At 46.2% G+C, this 18049-nt stretch overlaps 1 protein-coding gene across 1 annotated transcript; it reads left to right on the forward strand.

The window, feature by feature from the left end:
- Positions 1-1047: 1047 nt before the first annotated feature.
- On the forward strand, positions 1048-9460 carry LOC131281692 (la-related protein 1). Its single transcript, XM_058311040.1, has 9 exons — positions 1048-1064; positions 1122-2070; positions 3286-3523; positions 3756-3856; positions 3974-5301; positions 5607-6668; positions 6708-8038; positions 8124-8511; positions 8712-9460. Exons 1-9 carry the CDS (start codon positions 1048-1050, stop codon positions 9163-9165), a joined length of 5868 nt encoding a protein of 1955 aa, XP_058167023.1. The 3' UTR covers positions 9166-9460.
- Positions 9461-18049: the final 8589 nt, after the last annotated feature.

Raw genomic sequence — 18049 nt, forward strand, 5'->3', positions numbered from 1 at the left:
CGAATTTTGATATACGTATACATATGTGCTGCCTCGGCTACCTCGTGTCGAGGTAAATCGAGAACAGCTCGCTCTCGTACGCACTACCGGTGCTGCGGCTGTTTCCATCTCGCTCGCCGAGCTCCCTCTTGGCAGCGACCGTTTCGGTCGTGCCGTCGCGTGAGTCGAGCACCCGTTCCTTTCTTTCGTTAGCCAGCGGCGGCGAAACGGAAGCAAAACGAATAAGCTACCACACCATCTCTTGTGACGAGCACCAGCACAACATGGGCAGCATGTTGGATGGAACGGTCGATAAGAGAAGCGGTGCTAGCGAGAGATCGTAGTAGGCAATGCGTGTATGACAGCTAAGGGACAAGCGCGCCCCGCCGCGTGTGCGTGTTTGTACCTGCGTATCGCTACCACCTCGTTGTACGTCTTGTGAGGAGCAAGGAGGAAAAAAACAATTGGAAAAATCGAGCACCATCTGACAGATTGTGTGCCGTACGAAACGCCGCGTGCTCTCGCGGTACATCTGCGGATCCACTGACTTGCAACTTGGGGTGACGTTTCTCCGGGAGGAAGGACACTGTGCGCTTGTGGGTTGTGGTCCAAGGATTTGGACAATCCCATAAAAACGTGGAAACAACATTACAACAATCCTATCCTTGTGTGTTTTCTGCTCTATCTATTTTTCTCCAGTGACGGCGGAAGGAGTGGCGGCGGTGTGCTGGATACGATCGGTTGTTTGTGTTTTGTGAACAGTTTTATTGTTTAGGATCTTTTTTTTTGCGTGATCGAAAGTGTACAACAAAGTGTGCGGAGCAAAAAAAGGAAGCTCATCCACGCCGACCAAAACAACACTATTAGTGGGGTGTGGGATTGTTTTATTTTTTATAGCTTCTACCAGTAGTTAATAGGAGAATCGACAACGAGGCGGCATTTTTTCGCTCCTTACATCCCTCCGGTGCTTTCAATTATCAAAGTGCACTACGCCGGTCTGCGAGAGTCAACTGCCGTCATTCGCAGGAGGACTCGTCCTTTCGTGAATTGCGATTTTGAGTCGAAAGGATGGCTTCTACTCAGGTGTCGCCCGGAACTAACACTAACACCAGCGCCGGCAGCAATACTACCGGCAACAGCAGCAACAGTAATAGCAGCGCTACCGGCAACACCAACAACAATAATAATAACAACAACAACAACAACAACAACAACAACACCTCCAGCTCTTCCTACGCCAACGTGCTGCTGAACCTGAAGGAACAAGGCAAGGATTCATCGAACCAGGCGGACAGTAACAAGGAAAACATTGGCAGCAGCGAGCCGCCGGCCAGTGCGAAAGCGAGCGGCAAAAGCAAACCGTCGGCGGCCGGCACGGCGAAGGATTCTGTGATGCAGAACGCGACCGGTGCCGCCAGCGCCAATGTCACCGTTGCAGCGGCCGGATCGTCATCACCGGCACCGCTGGGCGACGGTGGCAAAGATGCAATGAACAACGATGTGAACGCGCAGCAGCAGCAGCAGCCAACACCGGAGGAGCTGGAGGATGACGCAAACTTCGTACCGGTCGTGTCGCACCATAAACGGGACCGCAAAGCAAAGGCAGCCGTCCTGGCCGGCCCGGGGGGTGTTGGAAAGCCGGTCGGAGAGAAGGGACCGGTCGCGGGCGGCAATCCGGCACGTGGAGCCGGCCGGCGTTCGGTGGCCGGTGGACCATCGGCACACAGCGGCAGTACCAGCAGCAAGCCCGGTCCGGGCGGTAAGCTTGCCGGCAACGAGGGAAGAGGACCGGAGGACCGTGCGGGACCGTATCGGAAGGACAGCAAACGCAAATCCAGTGATCGCAGTCGTTTGCTGCACGCCCCGGGTGCCCCCGAGGGATCGATCAAGGATGACAAAGTCAAAGACGATTTAGCTCCGGAGGGTAGAGCTGGTGCCGTTACCGGAACAGGTGCCGGTGGTGCCGGCGGCGGTGGTGGTGGTAGTGCCCATTCCGGCACGTCGGGTTCCCCTTCGGACGAGGAGGAACGCGGCAAGGAGGAGGCGAAGAAGTTTGTCGAAGCACCACTGCCAAAAGTGAATGCATGGAAGGTATGTACATCAAACGTATTGAAGCACGAGTTATAGCAGCTACGATCGATCGAGATCTTACTACTCGATTCGACAGTATGTTTGAGTGGAATGAAATATCTTTTGGTAGTGATGACGAAGAACAAACAAACTTACTAATATCGATGACAGGGTTTTAACTCACATTTAACGGACTTAAAATATAACAAACCATTTCATCTGTGGCATCATTTAATAGGCATAAATTAAATTTGATCTGCAAGTTTTTGCGCTACTTTATTAATAAAGCTACTCTCCAGATATTCTTTTTTTGGCATCACGATCTTTTTGGCGCTGCTTACCTTTCAGGGACAGCCCTCCTGTACAAGGTACAACCCTCGGCAACGAGGCCAACGTCTTAAATGATTTAATACTTACCCTAAGTCTTGAAAAGGTGCATCTCTGTGCTGATACAATGCATGCTCTGTGCAGGTATCAAGTGTGGAAGAGTTCTTTCAGACTGTAGTATGACCTGAATGGTTTCCCGCGACCTATCGCGTATTTCCTCAATCACTGTCGGCATGGGTTCTAAGGTTAGGACATCCCTCTCTGGAGCTGGCATGAAGAATATGCAGGCCAGTTCATTCTCGTAGATGTAAAACTTCTTCCGTTCCTTCATCTGCCTTGTGGGTTCATAATGATCTGAAGCTGTGAAGCCAATGGTATGACCTAAAACGATACAGTCGTTCATTGAAGGTTTTCTAGATCGTGTTATAAGCTGTGGTGAATGTAAAAACATACTGTATAACACAGTTGCCAAAAAACAACAATAAGTTCCGGTTAGGGACCTGTGCGATATTTGTGCAGGTGTTTTTAAATTTCCAGATAAACTCATAAATGCATTCTATGGTGTCATACTTCCAAGTGGTTCCAAGTGGTAAACCTTATACGAGTTGTGGTAAAAATATCCGCGTAGCGCAATTTTGAAGACAGAGAAAAAAATAGTTGCAATTTTATTACTATTTTTCGAAATGGTGGTATCGGTTAGTGGAAAAACTATCCTATATTTTTTAAGGGCAAAATACTTGTGTGTGCCAGCATCAATCTGCCAGCAAGAGCAGGCAAAAACCAAAACAAAGTTTTTGTTATTCAAATGCGCTTAATTTGAAACATTTGCTCTCATTACCAAAAATCAGTAAATATCAGTTGATTGATGTCTTGTTGGTAATTTCCACCTGTCCATCTCCTTCCTACCAGGTTACCCCGTCCGTGGAACCAGCACCCATCATCCCACTCACGGAAACCCGCGGCCAGAGCAGCAAACACAGCACGAAAGCACCGGCTGCAGCGGGAGCAGCGACGGTTCCTGCGGCCGCTACAACGGGAAACACGACCACAACGACGACGGCCGTTGATAAAAACGATGGTGGCAGCGTGGCAGTCAGCGCTGCCGAAAAACGTGTCCTACAGCCTAAGCAGCCGAGCAAAGCTCAAGGTAAATGCGGATTTAAGTGCACCGAAACACGTTACCCATTATCGCAGCTAATATAGTCCGGATAGTAACGATTCGTTTAATATTTTCCTCCTCTGTTAACCATTCGAAATTGAAGTAGAATTACCCATCGCCATCAACATGTTGTTATCGAGCGTATGAAAATAACAGTAACAATATCAGTCGAAAGGAACACCTGTTTATGTAATTGTGTTTCGTCTGTTTTCATGCCCAGGTAATGCTAATAACAAAACGGTGACCAATGATCCTAACAATAAGCCGTCAACAGCACATCCAGCTGGTGGCAAGCCGGATAAAAAACGTAACAACACAAAGGTAAGCACGCGGATATAGTTATTCCGTTGGAGCGATATATCAACAATCGTTTTTCATCGCCGTTGCCTTGGCAACCAATCTGTCACACAAAATCACCCGATCATTTGTGCGTTTCAGTCAACGGATTTCACTGCGAACAGCGGAGACTGGCCATCGCTGGGCGAGAAGAAGGTTGGCCCTGCGGAGGGCGCCAAGAAAAGCGGATCGAGTGAGGCAACCGGGGAAAAATCGAGTACTGCTGCCGCAGTCAAGTCATCCTCGTCTTCGTCGGCATCCGGTCCTCCATCGCAGTCGAAAGGAGGCGAAAGCGTGGCGGGTGCACCAACGGCACCGTCTTCCGCCCAATCGCCCAAAAAGCCACCGGCTCATGGCGATACTCCGGCGGACAGTGACAATCGGGTGTCGGGTGGGGCAAAGTCGGCGTCAGCAAATGTACCCTCTACGACGAGCGCCACTGGAGCAACCGCACGGCAGCAGCAATCAGTCCCGACAGGAGCAAAAGTGACCGGGGACGATGGTACGAATGTCGCTACCGGTAAGAGGGCAAGTTCATCTCAAGCTTCAACCGCCAACTCGGCCGTTGGTAAAGTGGCAAATGAAGCCGGTAGCACATCATCGAACGCTGCGGAGCAGACTTCGGGCGATCCCCAAAGCCGGCCGCACAGTCGAGCGAGAAATGGGAACGAGGGTGAGGTTAACGGTGGCGCGTCCACCACTAATAACGGTAACGTGCGCAAGGGTCCGAAACCAAAGTGGGTTCCGCTGGAGATTGACCTGCCCAAGCCGCGCGCGAGACGGGAACGAACTCCCCGGCACCGGCGGTATGACGACTATGAAGACGGTGGCTGGCACCATCAGGATTCTGCCGGTCACCACCACCAGCAACATCAACAGCAGCAGCAACAACAACAGCAATCATCATCGCAGCAGCAGCCACAGCAGCCGCAATCGCAGCAGCCACAGCAGCAACCACAGCAGCAACAACCTGCTCAACAGCAGCAGCAGCAGCAACAGCCGCAACAAACGCATCGTGGTGGCGGCATTCCGCCGAACCGCGTAAATCGCCTCCGAGGAAGGGGTGGTGGTGTTCCACCGTCGTACCGTGGCGGACGTGGAAGTGGGCGCATATCGCGCGGAGGTGGCATAGGCGGCGGTTACCGTCGCGGTGTCCCGATGCGATCGGGCGGCGGAGGAGGCGGACGGCATATGGGTGGCGATCGGGGCATTTCGATGGCGGTGGCATCGGGCTTGGAGAACGGTGTTGCCGCTGGCGGGGTCGCGGTGGGGAATGGGCAGGATTTCCACGAGTTCAACGCGGTCAACACGAAGATCGGCAGCGATCAAGCGGCGTTCATCATGCCTTACCTGAGCACGTTCTACTACAATGGTGCACCACTAATCGGCATGGACCAACTTAGTATAAAGGAGTGCATCAAGAAACAGATGTAAGTATGCAAACGTCACCCAAACAGCTACTGGGATGATCTTTTTCACTTCAATATTTTAAAACATAGGAACTAAATACTATATTCTCCTACGTGTAACAAAAAGATCTTCACATCCTTCACCAGACCAAAGAACTTTTCTTGTTACTTTTTGAATAATTTCCTTATTTTTGAAATTGATTATTTTTTAAATATTTTCATTTCAATGTAAAGTATTCTCACGGGTGCCGTAAAGTAAATTGTGTTGTAGCAAAACAACCTGATTGACATAAATTCGTTTCCCGTGTGCTTCTCATTCCCTGCAGAGAATACTACTTTAGCGAGGAAAATCTAAATCGTGATTTCTACCTACGAAGAAAAATGGATCCGGAAGGGTTCCTGCCGGTGACGCTGATCGCGTCGTTCCACCGTGTGCAGGCGCTAACCGACGACATCGACATAATCATCGAAGCGATCAAGGAGTCCGATAAGCTCGAGCTGATCGAAGACTACAAGGTGCGCACCCGGGTAAACCCGACCGTGTGGCCAATCGATCCCTCGGTGACGTTCATGAACGGTGGCGTTAACTTTACGACCCTCAGCGAGCAGCAGCACCCGGCCACGCGTTTGCTAAACACTCAACAACCACAAGCAGCAGCATCAACGCCCGTGCAGCCGGAAGTGGACGGTCCGTCGTCCGCAGCTTCGCCAGTGGCGGTGGCTCCGGTGGTCGCGAGCACGGACACCGCCACCGGGGACGCCCCAGTTGAGGCCGTTCCGCGGCTGCAGGTCGCCTCGAAAATCCTCTCTAGTATTCCTCCGCCTCCGTTACCCCGCAACATACGCAACCCGGTGAGCAAAGCGGCCAAAGTGCAGCCCATCATGATACCCTCGGTCAGTGTCGCGCCGATGGTGAAACCATGCTCGGTGAAGGAGGTGATCTCGTCGGGTGGGGATAAACAGGCACCAGCACCGTCTCCGGTACAACAGCCACCACCACCACCACCGTCCACCGGCGAGGAAAATCTAAACCCGGACGTGCCGGAGTTCATTCCGGCGGCGTCGTTGGCCGCGACAGGCAAAGCTGCCGGTCGAGGAGGGGGCTCTCAGAAAGGTAAAGCAGCGACGACGGTAAACGAAAACGAGAAAAAGCAATCGGCTGCCAGCGCTGGTGGTGGAGGTAGGAAGGGAACGGCCGAAGCGGTTGCCGCGGTGGGAGGATTAAAAGGTGGTGCGAACGATTCTTCGCCCACCACCGGCGACAAAGAATCCGCAACGCAGCAAGAAGGCCAGCCAGGGCAGCCAGAGGCGGCCTTGTGGAAGGAGGTAAAAAGACGCTCCCGCTCGGGACAGAACCATCCGCAGCAGCAGCCGCAGCAGCCGCAGCAGCCGCCGCCGATTGTGGCCACCGGGGGCCAGCAACAGAGCCAGTCGCAGCCAAAAAACATTAGCGCTGCCAGCAACGCCAGTGGAGTAACGTCCACCGGTGCTGCTGGTAGCACTAGCGCTGGGTCGACGGACCAGCTGAAGCATCCGTCGCAGTCTGCTCCCCCTGCACCAGATGCAACTGCGGAGCTGCCAGGCCTGGTGGGTGGCGTGGCCACGGAGGAGCGCGAGGTGCTGGACTTTCAGTTCGATGAGGAGCTCGATATCCCGCGGAGCTGCGGTGGACGTGTGAACCATTTCACCGACAACTGGTCGGAGGACGATGACGAGTCGGACTACGAGATTCCGGACAACGAAATCAACAAGCTGCTTATCGTGACACAGATCACACCCCGACCGGCCAAGCACGAAGGGTACGACCGTACCGGAGACTTTACGACGCGCACGAAGATCACGCAGGATCTGGAGCGCATCATCAACGACGGGCTGTACAACTACGAGGAGGACCTGCTCACGGTGAACACTGGTGGTCGACGGACGGTCGGTGGCCACCACAGCCACCGCCAGGTGAACCTGATCACGCAGGAGGAGTTCGAGAAGATGATACCGAAGCCAGCGACGAAGGTGGCCAGCAGCCAGGAGATGCCGCCGCCAGTGGTGGCCGCCCCGACCGTGACCGTTGACTCGGCACCGCTCCCGCCGGCGCCATCGTCCTCCGTGCTGGTCGAGAACGACCTGTCCGCGAACCTTTCGCTGCTGGACGTCAGTGACCTGAACGTGAGTGCCGCCTCGACTAGTGCCGGCGCTCGGCACAAGGCACGCTTCTTTGCCGTGAACAAGGACGAGTTTGTGGACCCGATCACGCCGCGCAAGCGCAAAACGCGCCATCTGCACAATCCACCGGTCGAAAGCCACGTCGGCTGGGTGCTGGACGCGGTAGAGCATCGGCCGCGTACGACCAGTATCGGCAGCTCGGCCGGCACGAGCCCGACCGCGTCGAGCTACGGTTCGCTGCCGCACAGCCTGCCCGTGTTTCAGCATCCGTCGCATGCGCTGCTGAAGGAGAACGGGTTTACGCAGCAGGTCTACCACAAGTACCACAGCCGGTGCCTGAAGGAGCGCAAGCGCATGGGCCCCGGCCAGTCACAGGAGATGAACACGCTGTTCCGGTTTTGGTCGTTCTTCTTGCGCGAGAACTTCAACAAGAACATGTACAACGAGTTCCGTCAGCTGGCGATCGACGACGCAGCCGACGGTTTCCGGTACGGGCTGGAGTGTCTGTTCCGCTTCTACTCGTACGGGCTGGAGAAGAAGTTCCGGGGGCAGCTGTACGACGACTTCCAGCAGGAAACAATATCGGACTACGAAAATGGTAAGGGTCGGGTCGGCCCCAACCGATCATTGCTGCTTTCAACCTAATAAATCGTCCTTCCTTCCCTTTTCTTCTTCTTCCGCAGGCCAACTGTACGGGCTGGAGAAATTCTGGGCCTTCCAGAAATACTACAAGAACGCTGCCAAGCTGACGATCGATCCCAAGCTGAAGGAGTACCTCGACAAGTTCAAATCGATCGAGGACTTCCGCGTGCTAGAGCCGCAGATTAACGAAATGCTCGAGGGGGTTGGCAATCTGAAGCCGTGCCTGGCGAAGCGCCGTCCACGCAGCGTCTCGGAGAGCGAGGGTGTTGCGGTGGTCGGTGGTCCATCCCGCGGACACTCGTCCCATGGTGGTGGAGGTGGTGGTGGAGGTGGAGGAGGCGGCCATCGGCGAAGTGGTGGCGGTGGCGGTTCAGCATCGTCGAGCTATAGCAATGCTGGCTACGCTAGCCATTACGCTAATCGTAAGCGGTAAGTTTGGAGAAGTTCAGAGGAACATCCCGTGCCCATATTCCTTGGGCTCCGTAAATAATGGAGGGTTTGAAAAATACAGTTTGAAGAGATTTGCCACGTGTAGCAGATACTCAATGACTACAGAAATTGTTACTTACAATTTGAAATTGTTCAATTAGCTATGATCGTTTGCTGTATTCATTTTCTTCTCCTTTCAGTTGTGACTCAACCGGCAACAAGACCGTTGACGTGTCAAACCGGCTTCGCACGCGGGCCGGATCGTTCGGTGATTCCAACCAAGTTTTGCGACGCCGTAGCGGCTCGGCCGGCAATCGAGTTGTGCGCGCACCCTACAACACGGGCAACAGCCAGCGTTCTCTGGTCGCCAATGCGCCTGCGTCCTCCTTCTTGCAGTCGGCTTCCGGTGCCGCCGGTAGCAGTGGTATCAAGCATCAGCAGCAGCAGCAGCAGCATCCACCCGGAGGTGCTAACAAAGCGAAAGTGACCTCGTACAAGTCAGCGGTTCAGAGTAACCAAGGTAGTAGCGGAGGTACATCATCGGTACCGCCAACATCCGCAAACACAGCCAAGTCTAGTGAAATCAGCACCACCACAGTGAAGGAAGGCCGCGGGGCCAAACCGGCAGGGGCAGGCGGGGAGCAAAAGTCGTGAATTGGTTCCCGGTGCCTGGCGATGGTGCCGTAGCCAAGTATGGAATGGAAACGTTGCTCCACGGTGTAAGGTGTCCATTCTCTACCCTCAGGATGATGCCCCGTGACGGTATCCCTTTCTTCTAACCGATCTCTAGCCGGGCTGCTGATACGCGGAGTCAAGGAGTGGGCACCGTGTCTAATCGCACAGTTCGCCACGCGAGATATTCGGTTTTTGCTGGCGTCGCAGCTATTGAAGCGAATTAATGGCTACGGGACGACGACCGTCATACACGTACACACACATAAACACACATAAACACACATAAACACATACACATATACAAACACACATATATCCTCACCCTATCGATTTGGCCCCCACCCCCGTCTCCGTCTTATCAGTAATTTTCGATTCAGATGGATAATTGACGAATGTTCCTACAAGAGAAGATCACAAACAAAAACGCAGAAACTATAGAGGAAAGAAGAAGAAGAAGAAGCTGTACCTTTCGAAGGTCCTTCTTAGATGAGAATGGACCGCCCCTCCGGTACTAGCTGGCCGCGGCCATGTTACTCAGATTCGGAGTAGAATTGGCGATTGATAATATGCTGATGATGTGAACTAACTATAGCCGTACGCGCGACGTGGGAAAATTTTCTTACACATACATACATACACACACACACACAGGTAAACACACGCGGAGAGAGAGAGACAAACTTACTTACTTACGATTATTAGGGATCCTAGTAGCAGGGCACACAGCACGAAGGAGCGATACATTTAATCATTGTGCAGATCGAATCGGGCAAACCAAACCCTATTAGTGAGCAACACACGTTTGGAAGAAGCGAACATGAACTATTGGTGTACTGGTGACTGGCCTGCTTGCTGCTGCGAATCGTGCATTAGCTTGGAACAAAGGTGTAAAGGGTGAAAAACATACAGAGAGCCGCCAACACTGACATTATAATAGTCGTCGCCTGCTTACGTTACCACACAACGCATCCTGCGCGTGCACACTGTGCAGCCGATGCAGCAAAAACAAAACAGATAGTGTATCCCTTTTTGATTCAACGCAGCGCGCCTTCTGTCAATTGATCGACAGACGCGAAGAAAACCGATAGATGGAGTGCAAGTAGTAGAACAGGGAAAAGGGATACAACATTGTAGCTTATTTTAAAGCTCGAAAGTAGTGGATTGTCAACAGGCTGACCGCGTGTGTGTGTGTGTGTTACGGTTTGCATACACATATGCTCTGACTAACCGCCGATGTGCGAGCATGAGTTTGAATTGTTTCTCTGTTTCTCCTCGGTACTGCCTTCATTTATTAGACACGTGTTAGAACATATTGATTTGCGGTGCGAATTTGCTAACGAACGGTGCGGTGCGGCGCATTGTGCACCGAGAGGCGGAGCAGGTCATACATATATGTAGCACTTTGGGAGCGGGGGGTTCTAATGCAATTCATAAGGAATTTCTAGATAACACTACGACTGCAAACGAAGCATAATGACGAGTGAGTGGTTGGTTTGAGGGTGTATTAATGATACTGTTTTTTTGTTTGTTTGTGACCCCATTTACTCGTTAACAATTGCCTCCCTTTCCCCCGCGCGCGCGCACACACATAGACACACACACAAACAGAACCGTAATGCTAACGATTTTCTATTTGATATTTTTGTGCCCTTCGTAAGCAGAAAGATTGTGCGCGAACGCACGCGCAACGCTATTACAGATCGTTTTCTGTTATAAACCTATACCGTAATATATGTTTCAGTCGGGATTATTATTTTTTCTCGTTGTAAGTTTTTTTTTATATTTACTTTTTTTTCTTTTTCTCCGAGGGATTATTGAATTCAATGTTCGATAAACGTGAACGTTACTAGAACTGTAAGCGAAACGACTTTAAGCGAATGCAAGAAAAAAAACACACACATACTTTCTTAGGGAGTAGGCGCAAAGTAATATTGAAAGCAACACTAAATAACATGAAAAAATCAAATAAAAAACAAATAAAACAAAAATCAAGCAAAAGGGGTTTAATAAACGTAAGCGAAACGAAAAAGCAAAAAAAAATTGTCGAAAAAAATCGTTGCTAGCAGAGCTGAAAAATAGAGTCAGGTTATAAACAAGTAAACAATTGCAGGATCGCAATTAATTAAACGCTATATATATACGAATAAGTGTAAATACTATCCTTTATATCAGTCAGTTTACATAAAATTACTTTGTAAGACGAAAAACTGTGTTTCACCAAGGCAGACGGAATGATGACATGCCTATAAAGTATCGGGGTTCCTTAGTTGACCCCGGCGATGTAATGCAAAGACATATTTGCTTTCTTTTTCGCCTACTACGTTGTTTTTCTAACATTTGTTTTGATTTCCTCTAGAGTAACAGCATTACCAAGTAAATTACCAAAACCCTACCAAACGAGAAGACCAAGAGTTTATGTACAGAAATTCAAGTAACCTTGATGGTGCCATCAACCGTCGTATCTCGATCGATACCGCATCTTCTAACAGGTACGAGTTATGACACCGGTGACATTGTTCGGGTAGTGTTCGTTTGCGTGGATCTGTCCGAAAGACGCAACGTGCGCTTTCCAACAACACGTCGACACACTTGTTTTCGCGCGTGTACCAACGTGGCACGGTTTTATCATCAACGTGTTCTGCTGTTCCGTCACCTGGAGCCCGTCGTGGCTGTGACGTCACACGCCGGTCGGCGCTATCGTTATCAAGAGGCCTTGAGAAGAGCCCCTCCCATTGCTGTGTGAGCATAATGTTTTGTGTGAGGTGTATATTCCATACGGGCAGGGTAGATAATATGGTGTGTTTTGCGCCACGAAAAGAATGACAACGGAAGGAGTTTGAATAAATCATATTAAACATTTTTTGATGTTGAATTTTTGAAGAAGGTTGGCCAACATGTTTTTGAACCTTTTTCTTACGGTTCATGGGGAGGGATTGCCTTAGAAGATTCCTTCATTTGCGGATCAGTCGTGCTAAAATTGCAGTGCAACATTGTGCGTTAATTACAGTTAAATCATTATAGAAATATAGAATACAAGTATTTTTGCAATTCCTTTCGAACTCGAGTGGCAAAACTACATGTATGCTAAAACACGAACAGAAAGTAAAGTTTATACTTTATCAGCATATTCTAATGCATTCTATGGGATTGAAAAGGATCAATCCTTTATTTTGGTGATATCGATCAACAAATCAACGATAACGTAACGAAAGAGTAATGATAACATTAAAAATAAACTAAGCATGACCCATTTGTGAAAATACATGCGGAATCGATGGTCTTCCCCGATTTCTTTCGTATTGAAAAGCCTAGTGCATGGGTAGTTTATTTGATAATCATCATGTTTTATTGATATATTCCGTGTCAATACAACTTTATTAGTTAATATTTGATTTGTTGTTGTTGTCGATTTTTTGTTACCATTCTGGGTTACAGTTGTTTTTCCTTTTTTGTTTTGTTTACCATGTTCACCATTTCCAATTCCACCCAAATTTTTCGCCCTTCTGCAATTCAAGTGTTTCATGTTTCCTCGGGACATGTTTGCAATATGCATCGAATAGTTCTTTTAAAACAGCTTAATATAACGGTTTTGCTTCATCTTCGCTACAGCTATCGCCTGCCGATGGCTACCACCTCCGTTATTGTTAATGTTATATGTATATATATATATATATATTAGTAAAATTATAAGTTTGCAAACATTGTTTGGTATATAATTTTCACTCTCTTTTTTGTGTGTTTTTTTAGGTTTTTGTTTGTGTTCTCATCTCATAATGTATGTATGTCTGGAATGAATTGGTTTTGTGTTCGATTTACGATCTATTTGTTTCTTTATGTAAACACTGTCTCACGACACCTTGCAGTAAACCATCTTGTAATCACATGTTATGTTGAGTGTGTTCCATTTTCCTTTGCTAATGCTTGTTTTGTTATACAGTATGAACCACCGTGAACCGATGCAAATATAAAAACAATGTTGAACAGGGTTGAATTTCACAATTTATTAAAAAAATGAATCCTGAAATTCGTCTACACCAGCTACCTTATAACGCCTTTCGTTTTTACGCCTGGAACATTACCAAATCACGAAATAAAAATGAATTACACATAAAGAAAACAACTATACAACAATAACGTAATATGTAGGAAATAACATACAAGTATGAATGTTTTTTATCATGCTTACATCACGAGTGTCGAGGGATGAGTACTTCCAGCAGTTTATTCTCATCCTAGTTACGAAAATAAAAGTTTCCCCCTTCATTCGTCTTGGCTCTTTGAATATGATTTTATAATGCTGATTTCCTTTGTCGTTGTTTTTTTAGATCTTTTCTTTATTGGTTCTATATACGTGCTTCTACATCTATAATGTGCTAGCATATGGTTATGTTGGGTGTGTTTATTATGTGTGTTTTCGTGTTGATTGGTATGATTGTTGTGTTGAGTTTTGTTTCCTTTTTTTTAGTAATAGTAGTGGTAGTACACCCGCCACGATGGCGCAGGAATGAACGCACCGCCAAGAGAAGCTAGTTGGGTTTTGGCTTTCCTTGCTTCGTTTTTAACTTCCCTTTTTGTGTTGCATGGTTGAAAAATCTCCGGTAGAACAGTGAAAACACCGTACACCGTCGTGTTCAGCGCAAAGTTCTCGCGTCCGCTTTTTAGCAACGGGATTTTGTCAAATGCTTTCTTAATTCTAGCTATTCGAGTCAATCCTGTTGGCGTATAGAAGCACACAGAACGCTCTGTCCAACTAAATGCCACTCGGCACGGCAAATATGTTTTTTTTGGTTTTTTGTTCTCTTATCTCCTCTTGCTGGTGTACTTCCTTTCACTGTTCATGCAATCTTATGCTCTTACGTGGTACGGTATGTATTTTACAAACGCTTTCATTGATTCGTTTCTTTTATAAATATAATATGTTTGATTTGTTTTCTTTGTTTCCTTTCTTTTTCTTCTGTTATAGTGTAATAGTTGTGTTTGCTGCTCAATTCATTTAGTCGCAAATATCGTTTGAATTTAATTGATTTTTATTTGATCTATTTTGTGCTCTTACTCGAGCGTGTTTAATTCCTTGCGGGTGTTCCCCGCTTCTTTCCCACGAACTTTCCTAAACCATTATCATTTGTTTTAACTCGATGCTACAATTGAACTGCTCCTAGTGATGCTGTCCTCGCTTTTCTGTCGACCGTAGTGACGAGTTCAAAACCCCCAATCAAATCGGCATCCGAATGAAGTTTGAGTTGGCATAAGATTTTGCTGTTGCTGCAGTTGCTGTTCGATGTAAGTGTGATTATCTTTAACCTTCTCTCTTTTCCCTTTGCATATGCGCCCTCCGAAATAGTAATACCTATCGCTAGTAATACCTATCATTCAAATTTCTACGGTAATTGCACATCATTCCGGATGAACTTGGTCAAGGATCGTAGCTTCCCGTTTGCTTCCTTACTGTTTTTCTTCGTTTTTTTTTTCATTAAAGTTCTTTTGGCTGATCTTACGCAACAACTGCATTAACCAATGTTGAACATGTTCCTTTTTTTAACCGCGGCCTTTGAGTTCCTTTCCCATGTCCAACTGGTTAGCAAACGCAAACAAGCAAGTTTTTTTTTCAAATTTCTGATTCCAATTTGGACGAAAATTTTATCCGAAATATAATAAATTTGTCTAGTAACGAACTCAACAACGAAGTCAAAACAATCAACGATGGCTACTCGATGCGGTTGACGATGTTGAGCTAACAACATTGCACGATAGTTTTAGAGATTTTAAAACAGAAAACAAAATAATCACAGTAGTCAGTTCCTCTGGTTTGTGCTTCCCTTCCGTTTTTTTTTAAATTATCGAAAATAGTAGTACGCTTTCGCATGACGCATAGTAGTACGGTTCATTACTAAGACTTATAGTAGCAGCAGTAGTAGTAGAAGATCCTTACTGTGGATAGGAATTGTTTGTCACCGGTTTGTTCCTCTCTGTATGAGCTACTTGGAAGTGTAAGTGTAAATGTTCGCGTGTATGCGTGTGTGTGTGTGTGTGTGTGTGTGTGTATGTGTCGACTCTTTGAAATTGTCTCTTTTGCTTAGTGACTGGTAACACAGTTGTTGTTATTTTTACTTTCTTTTTATTGTTAATTAAATCGATTGCCTTGTCCTTCAGTGTGTTGCTGGCTAAGCTAATATTTTGCTATTGTTTAGTCGATAGTAGAATTTGTTCATCTGCTTTAGTTCAATCTGTTCGTTCCATTTGTGCACGCCTTTGACGTGGCTTTTTGAATCATCGTATTTAACGGACTTTCAAAGCGCGCACACACAAACACACCCACCCACCCGCCAAAGGAATACGGAGGAGGACGCTTCGCTTGGTTCTGTTCCCTCAAATACCTCAAATATCGCCATGCTACAATATATGCATTAAAAATAGATACCTTATCTTTAGAACCTCCGTGTGTCCACTATGTGTTTGTGTGTCCCCGGTGATGCACAAATGCAACTGCCCCTTTGTTCTATCTGTTGTTACTCTAAACTGAAAATGTCAGCAAACGCGTGCTGCTAGTTATAGTGTCATTTTTGTTTTTTTTTTTCATTTACTTGTTAGCAAGTAATAATTGTTAATGATTTTTTTTTGTTTTGCTTTATTTTGCTACTCTTTTTTCATCCCTCTTAATAACTTTCATCACTGGCAAATGACTGTCTTTCCATCACAACCCAGACTTGTTATGTTTTGCATGTTTATATTAAATTTATTTTATTTTTTCATTTAAATTAGTTTACATTATATGTTTTTCACTGCTTGTATAATTGTGTAGGTTGCTCATTTCAAATACCAATCTTGTAATTGTTTGCCTTGTGTATTTGTGTATGTTTGTGTACGTGTGTTGTTGCGTGATTGTACGCCCAGCAAAGCTAGTGGCAAATGCGGTTTGCCCGAACGAATTTAAATAAAATCATCTGTAAATCTTTGGAACACAATTTTGCACAGAGTGTCCCTTCTTTCCTTTTTTTTTAAACGATTCGGTTCAGTTTTTCCTTCTCAGTGGTTTTCGTTCTCCATATCTGTAGTTTGATTTGTTTTTAATTGTCTTTTCCTTTTCGTTTAAAAGATTCCAATACCTATCTAAGTTTCGCTCTAGTAAACGGGTGTTTGGGAACTTGCTTATTTGAGTAATTAGCTATACCTAGTGTAATACTCTAGACTTGGTTGGTGACTTTCATTGTGTTTTATCCTCTTTCTGTAGCTGATGCTGGTTTGTTGTTAGATTTGCTGTTTAAAGATACGGTATATTAACGGACAATTCATTGCTCGATTTCCCTTCCCTTAATATCTTTGCTTAGTTTACTATATGCGTTTTTAAGTTGCCATTTTTCTTCCCCTTTCTTCTCTAGCTCTAGATCATTTTGTTCCGCTTCTGGTTACTCTAAGAGTTTTCGTGCTCTCCACTGTGTGCAACATTACCTGGTCTCTGTTGTGTTTTTTTTTCTCTCACGTGTTCTTTTTAATATAGAAAGTGTGCGTAGTGTTTAAGTTTATTCAATTTAAGTACGTCTTTTGTTATGTCTCCCTTTTTGCGTTCCACTTGGGGAACGTTTAGTTTTGTTTTCGTTTTTTCCTCGTTTTGGCTGAAGGTAGATTTCCAAACTATATGCAATATATATGTTTATCTAAAACGAAAAACCATCCTCCAAAAAGGCTACACAACTGAAATCCAATCAAATACGATCAATAGTTGTAAATAAAGTAACAAACACCTTTTTTTGTTTCAGGGACTCGTGTATATATGTAAATATATTACTTTAATATATGAGATATGGGAATCTCTTCTAATGTGTCTTAGGGATCTTGTCCAATAGTAAGAAGACTTGTTTGCTTTGCATTACTATTTTCTGCTTGCTTCCTACTCGCTTCCTCACACGCCCTTTCGCTTCTCGCTCATTGATGCTCATCGTTGTAACAATGAATCGCTACTACTGGTCACGTTTTGTTTTCTTTAACTGCTAGTGTAGAAATTGTTTTCACCGTCAGCACATTCAAACAAATGAAACTCGTTTCCCAAATCATATTCTAATCGCAACCGTTACGGTTGGCCCAAAGCAACGCCTAGAACTGAACCATGGTACGTACAAAGCATAAACTGGTTGGTTTTGAAACGAAATACATTAAAATGATGTGCATCTACAATGTACAAACATTTACCCGCCGTTCTTACTTCTCATCTGCTCCAAGGTTTTTGTTTTACTTTCATTTGTTTCTCATCTCAACATCGACATCAGTTACCGCTATGGCTTTTTTTCGACAAGAGTTTCCTCTCTCCTAGAGACTACTGAATGTTTTTCAAGATTGTGCTACTTTTCGCTGCCCCTTCGAATTCTGCAAACACGCACTGGCAAACCGGAGATCCTTATCCCTTCACTCAAATATCCGTAGATACTGGAGGGTATTCGCATGGCAATGTTAAAAATATTTTATTTATTTCCATGATTTTTCTGTTTTAGTAATTGCTTCCATTGCTGTTGACTTTTGCTCTTTTGACTTCGTTATTTCCTGTTGAAAACTTGTTTGATTTCAGTTTGTGGCTTACTGTTACGATTTGCTTTCCACTTTGTTGCTCCTAGTTATTAATTTTATTTCCACTTTATCTCTATAGATTTTTTTTAGTTAGTCAAGAAAATAGAACGCTTCGAAGGACCTTTTGCTTTTATCTTTATTTGTTTAGTTTGCCTGTTTGCTTCGAGTGTGTTTGAGTGTGTGTGTTTTGTAAGTTAATTTTATTTAGTGTGTCTATTGTAAGAGTGAGTTTCCATTTTTCTGCAGCTACTTCTCTTACCATATTTATTATAGTTCCATTTTTGCTATTACATCATCATTGTTCTAG

Source organism: Anopheles ziemanni, chromosome 2 (assembly GCF_943734765.1).
Source record: "Anopheles ziemanni chromosome 2, idAnoZiCoDA_A2_x.2, whole genome shotgun sequence".
Lineage (NCBI taxonomy): Eukaryota > Metazoa > Arthropoda > Insecta > Diptera > Culicidae > Anopheles > Anopheles ziemanni.